At 37.3% G+C, this 6,832-nt stretch overlaps 1 protein-coding gene across 1 annotated transcript in view; it reads right to left on the bottom strand.

Annotated features, from left to right (window-relative positions):
• Positions 1-1,052: 1,052 nt before the first annotated feature.
• The window catches only part of Yipf4 (Yip1 domain family, member 4), a gene marked incomplete in the record, with an annotated part of 32,635 nt that continues 26,855 nt past the window's right edge, over positions 1,053-6,832 (bottom strand). The window contains 1 exon segment of the mRNA XM_013517616.1: positions 1,053-2,088. Coding sequence (XP_013373070.1) covers positions 1,951-2,088 — 138 coding nt within the window.

Raw genomic sequence — 6,832 nt, 5'->3', positions numbered from 1 at the left:
AATGACATTTAAAAGGATTAAACCACTTTTGACAGAGGTAGTCGGAAAATGCCTTGATTTGTCACTGAGTAGAATTCCATGACCTGGTCCTGACCTCTAAGCTTTGTGAGGAACATTCTAGTCAGTGTTGCAAACACCAACCAATCCACTGTAACAAAGGATTGACCTGCGGAATTTTAAAGTGTGACATTTATCTTTGCGTTGCTGCTTTTGTAGTCATAGATCCTTCCCTACTCATGATCTTTCTTTAGTACATCATAGTAAGTTCTAGAAGTTTTATATCACTGTTGGTTCGTTGACTGAAGTCTGTTCTTAAAAATTAGCATATGTAATTTTATGTACTAGCACAGACGTGCTTCATATTTTTCTGTAGTTTAAAGTAAGTATTTTGGGCAGAGGATGCAGCTCAGCGGCATAAGCACCTGCCTGGCAAGCTTGAGGTTATGAATTGGATTCCCAGTATCCAAAAAAAAAAAAAAAAAAAGGCATTTTGGAGCCTGGGAGTATAGCTCAGAGGCATGTTTGCCTAGCTAGTGTATGGCGCCCTGGTTTCAATCCCTACGTAACAAAAACATAAATACAGTAAGCCTTTCTTTCTATATCTAGGATATGTCGGAAAGGTAAAGATCTGGACTATACCTTGTTGGTTTGTCAGCTTGGTTCAAAGGTGCTGAATAATATATTCCTGATGGGTAAGTTTGATAACGGAACATATATCATGAGATGATCATGTTATAATGAGAACAGCAGTTAACCCTTCCAGATAAGAGCAGAAAGGATAATACTTTTTTGTTCAGTGTAGGGGGGGATTGAACCCAGGGCCTTGAGCATTCTAGGCAAATGCTCTACCACTGAGCTACACTCCAGCACAAAATATTTTTATCTGTTTTACAAAGTAATATTAATTAAAAGTATACAGAGAATCTATGAATCATTTACAAAAAATTTCAGTAAGAATTTAGTATTTTCCTTAGCAAAAATTGTACATTTGTGAGTGCCTGATACTTGTTAAAATATCAAGTATACAGGACAAGGTGTTATAAAACAAAACACACAGTTGGAAAACATTTTATTGTTTTCTACTTTATATAACATTGCTCATGACCACAAAGGTTTGTCTTTTTCCCATAACTTCTGATTTGGAAGTATCGCTTAAAAAATATCTACTAATGCTATAAATATTATTGTTTTTCTCCATATTATGATCTTAATGAATGCCATATCCTTTATATCTCTTGGTCCTTTAGTCAGAAACATAAACTGGAAGTTTAAATCAGACATTTGGACATTCAAAACTGGTTTTCAAAAGCACACCCACACAAACCAAATCTACAACAGCAACTCTAATTTAAAAAACACACTTAAAAAAAACAAATTTAACTTCTTAAATAAAAAAGGTTAATGGCCAAATTAAAGGAAGTTTAAGCATCAGGTTTAATATCTTAAATTTTAGGTTATTCAGAAATATATATCGTGAATAAGAATTATTATTTCATAAATATATATGTATAAATATAAATATATATCTACAGGATCTGCAATGCAGGAGTAAATTCTTTAAAGAAAAAAATTGCACTTTTAGATGATGAGGATGTTGTCAAATTTACCTTTCAAGTGAGATATAATTACCAATCCAGGTGCTTTTGGCACAGCCTTTGACACGAAAAGCCTGTGAACATTGACACAACCTTAAAAACACAATGCTTTTATATTTTATTCACTGGAATATGAAGAATTAAACAGAATTTAGAATTCTGACTAAAAAATCCCAGGTAATTGCAATTGTTTAATTAAATACAAAAAATATTGTTTAAAAAAGACCTTCAACCTACCTTTCCATCTGAAACATGTAAAATTTTACCAACAATGTTTTCTCCAATCTCTTCAGCAAGAATTCCCAGCCCACATCAAAGGTTAACATTGTCTTTTTCTACTCATGTATGATTTGGATCACACCCCAGTATATAAGGACAAAAAATAGATGTATAATAAAAAGATTGGATAAATCAGGAGTGGCTTTTTGGTCTTGAATTCTTCACCCACTAACAATGAAGCAGCACTGTAGGCAGCCCAAAACACACCAAACAGCTTGAAGAAGAAAAAAAAAGACAAAAAGCAGCATATTAGCAAATCAACTTTTTGGAGATCATAGAGTAAAAATCATGTTTACAGTATTTTTAAAAAACAACCACCAACTGTGGTAAATAGTAAAACTTATTAAGACCGTTAAAAACATGCTCATCTTTACTCTGTTCCTTCCTTCTTTTGTTTTTTTCCCAGTACCGGGAATCAAACTCACGACCTTGCGCCTTGCTGGGCAGGCGCTGTGCCGCTGAGCTAAATCCCCAGCCCCTACTCTGTTCCTTAACTTCTGTGAATGTGGTCTTTATAAAATCAAACCTGCTGGGCATGCGGGTACATACCTATTAATTCCAGCACTCAGGAGGCTGAGGCAAGAGATCACCACAATTTTGAGGCCAGCCTGGACTACATAGTGCGTTCAAGGCCAGTTTGAACTACATGGTGAGACCTTCTCTCAAAATACCAAAAAAAAAAAAAAAAAAAAAAAAAAGTAAAATAAAATAAAAAAATCAAAATGTCTGTCTAATCTTAAAAATCACTTAGGATACCTATTAAAAGAAACCTGAGGTACTTGTTTTAGTTCTGCTACATCTGAATTCCTAAGAGAAAGGTCTGGTTATCAGCCTTTTCAGCAAGTGTCCCTGGTGATTATGTGAAGCAACCCCCCAACCCCCTTACAGGGGTTTGAACCCAGGGAAGGCTGAGGTATGTCCCTATCTCTTTTTGTAACTAAAAAAACTGTTTTCTGTGCATGGTGATGTATACCTGTAATCCCAACATTTGGAGAGGCTGAAGCAGGAGGAGTGCCTTGAGTTCAAGGCCAGCCTAGACTACACACTAGTGAGTTCATGAGCACAACTACACAGCAAGACCCTGTCTAAAAAAACAAAAAATAAAACAAAACAAAAATTTTGAGACAAAGTCTTGGCTAACTTGCCAATTTTAGCCTTGAACTTGGTGATCTTTCTGTCTCAGCATCCTAAGGACCTGAGATTAGAGGTGTGTGCCATCATACCTGGCTCTGTGACCAGGAAAGTTTCTTGAAAGAAAGTAAAAAACACAACTATTACTAGAGCAAATACTGAAACAAAATATATACCTGAAAAGTAAAAAAATTTCCATTTAAGCAGAGAAACAGAGCAGGTGAAATTTTATACAATATTTATTTAAGTATCACAATGTTTTCCTAGGAATAGGCAGAAGTGCACGATTAAATAAAAAAGAAAAAAGTCACACTGTGGTCAAGAGTTTCATTAAATAAAATATAGTGTGGTTTTCTGATTATACAACACCCTAAATTACTTCTACTGGAGTATCTATTAATTAGCCATCAAAGATACTTCTACAGCATAAATGGAAAAAGAATTTCAAGGGAAGAAGTTACAAAAACTGACACAAGTTTGGCAGAGCAGAGCTTCTCAAGCTTCACTATTTTAGGGAGAATAATTCTTTTTTTTAAAAAATTTTTATTTTTTTAGGGAGAATAATTCTTCGCTGTCGGTGTCGTCCAATGTACTGTTGGGTGCTTAACAGCACACTGGACTTCTACCCCCAGATGTTAGTAACATCCTCCTCCCCATCAGCAGCACTCAGAGGTGCGTGAGACTTTGTGAAGTGTCACCTGGGAGCAAACTGACTTTAGCTAAGGACTCCTAATATAGGGTTTTTTGTTTGTTTTTTTTTTTAAAAAGAAGATAATACTACAGACTGGCTGAAAATATATTTGGGATGGTCCAATTTTCTACCATGCTTTTTAAACTCAAAAAAAAAAAGAGGCCATGTAGGTTGGTACACATTTGTATCACAGCTTTCTAAGAGGCTGAGGCAGGAAGACGGCAAGTTCAAACCCAGCCAAGGGAACTTATTAACTTAGTGAGATCCTATCTCAAAACAAAAAAAGGGTTGCAGATATAGCTTAGTAAGAAAGGTCTGAGTTCAATCCCAAGTACTGCCAAAGAGGGAAAAGAAGAGAAAGAAGATGAGGAGGAGACGGTAGAGGAGGACGGGAGGGGGGAGGCAGCGGTGGTAGACAGGCGTAGTGGCACACATTTTTAATCTCAAGTACTAAAGAGACTGAGCCAAGACCCCAGCTTTGAGGGCGGCCTAGGCAACTTCAGTGAGACCTAGGCGGGGGTGTATCTCAATGGCAGAGTACTTGCCTAGCATGTATGATGCCTTGTTAATCTCCATTATGGAATTAAAACAATCAAAACAGAACCCTAACTAAAAAATACATACATACATACATAAATCCACACATACATAAATAAATAAAAGGGCTGGGGATATAAGTCAGTGCTCCCTGGGTTCAATCCTCAGTATGGTAAAAAGAAAAAAAGAAAATAAAATAACAGACCTACAGCAAAGTATAAGGAAATATATAAAATAAAATCATGACGAAACTTGTATGTCATTATTAGTTCTGGTTGTTGTTATAAATGGTTCTAACTAGAGTTAACTGATGAGCATTCTGGAACATACTTCTCAACAAATCTTGGATTGAAATTAAAAGCATATAGAATAACTTATTATCCGATGAAGATTAAACACTTTTTTTTTTTTTTTTTTTGTGACAGGGTCTCGTTACGTAGTTCAGGCTGGCCTTGAAACTCACTATGTAGCCCAGGCTAGCCTCAAACTCACTATGATCCTCCTTCTTCAGCCTTCTGAGTACTGGGATCACACGTGTGTGCCACCATGCTTGGCTCTAAAAGTCATTTTTAGAAACCCTATTTTACCCTAAATTTTTTGGATAGAAAATATTTTTTATTTTATAGTAATATTCATATGTTATATAAAGATTAAGAATTGACTTTCACTTGAGCCTAGTGACTAAAAATGACCAGAGGACAACAGTTTTAGCAATTTTAGGGGTATTTTCAGAAATACTCAAGCAAGTCTAACCCAGGTAAAACAGAGCAGAGAATGATTCTAAATGATTCAGTAAAGGGACACATCTACTAAGGCTAGAATACTCAATCAGCAGCATGAGGTTGGCTGCTGCTGCTTCATAAGAGTTTAAATTAAGTTTTTAAAATGCTAATTAAAATGAAAAGATTTCGACTGGGGATATAGCTCAGTGGTAGAGCATTTGCCTGCCATGTGCTGGGTCCCACATTCAATCCCTAGGATCAGAAAAGAAATTTTTTTAGTGTCAAAAGCAACATTTTTGGGCTGGGGCTATAGTTCAGTGGTAAAGTGCTTACCTAGCATGCGCAAGGCCCTGATTTCAACCTCAAGTACCACCAAAAACAAAAAAACATAATAATAACCAGCAACATTTTCTTGGCCTCCCAACTGTTCAAACAATTCAAACATACAAAGATGACCACAAAACAATCTTTATATTTGTAATAATAGCAGCTATCACCTGAGTGTCTACTCTATCAAATACTTCAAATCCTTGCACAAACTCTTAAAAAGCAAGTTAAGATTTCTATTGTTAAGAATAAATCCAGGTGGGGCTGGGGATTTAGCTCAGCGGCAAAAAGCGCCTGCCTGGCAAGCGGAAGGTCGTGAGTTCGGTTCCCAGTACCAGTGACCAACCAAAAAAAAAAAAAAAAAAAAAAAGAATAAATCCAGGACTGGAGATTTAGCTCAGTAGCACAGTGCCTGCCTAGTAAGGTCCTGAGTTTGACTGCTGGTACTCCCTCCCAAAGAAGAATAAATTCAGGGTAAGAAAAGTTAAGATGTCTCCAAAAGGCCAGATGACAAAAGGGCAGAAGCAGAATTTGAATTCAGAATGGACTGGCTATAAAATCCACACTCTAAAAATATCTAATGCTGCTGGCCAGGTGTGGTGGCGCACGCCTGTAATCCCAGCACTCGGGAGGCTGAGGCAGGAGGATGATTGCAAGTTCAAGACCAGCCTGGGCTACATAGTGAGCTCAAGGCCAGCCTGAACTGCAGAGCAAGATCCTGTCTCAAAAAGACCAAAAAAAAAAAAAAAAAAAAAAATCCAATGCTTATATAATAGTAGTAGCCTATAATGGCCAAATTATAAAGGGAATCATTATTTATTTCATACTGGAATTTGCTGATGAACTTTTATTTTTATATTTTTTTTCAAGTACCGGGAATTGAATTTGTGCTTGCCAGGCAGGTGCTGTGCCACGGAGCTAAACCCCCAGCCCCTGCTGATGAACTTTAAATAAAATCAAATCTCATCAACATGGGGTGGCTCTCACTATTTAAAAACACTTTAGTGTGGACACTACATAGTAACAGTCCCAAGCTGGGTATGGTGGTGCATGCCTGTAGTCCCAGCATGTAAAAGGCTGAGGCAGGAGGATAACCCTCAGTTCAAGGCCATCATGAACTACACAGCAAGACCCCACCTCAAAAAAAAACCAAACAAAAAAAAATCCTCCAAAGATAATAGTTTTATTTATTTATTTATTTTTTTGGTTTTTTTTCTCCGGTACTGGGAACTGAACTCATGACCTTGCGCTTGCCAGGCAGGCGCTTTGCCGCTGAGCTAAATCCTGAGCCCCCAAAGATAATAGTTTTAAAAGTAGTGGTTTTGGCTTGGTGATGCTTGCCACAAGTCTGAGGCCAGGCTGCACGACATAGTGACTGCAAATCGAGCCCGGACGACATAGTGAGACCCTGTCTCAAAAGCAATAAAAACAAAGAAAACCAAATGTGGTAGTCTTCCTTATAATCTCAGCACTTGGGAGGCTGAGCCAGGAGGAGGGCTGCAAGTTCAAGGCCAGCCTGGGGTACAAAGTGAGCTCAAGGCTAGGCTGAA

This window comes from Chinchilla lanigera, unplaced genomic scaffold, assembly GCF_000276665.1.
Source record: "Chinchilla lanigera isolate Chin_1 unplaced genomic scaffold, ChiLan1.0 scaffold00040, whole genome shotgun sequence".
NCBI lineage: Eukaryota > Metazoa > Chordata > Mammalia > Rodentia > Chinchillidae > Chinchilla > Chinchilla lanigera.
The sequence above is the reverse complement of the archived record's forward strand: the minus strand, read 5'-3'. Positions and strand labels throughout refer to the sequence as shown.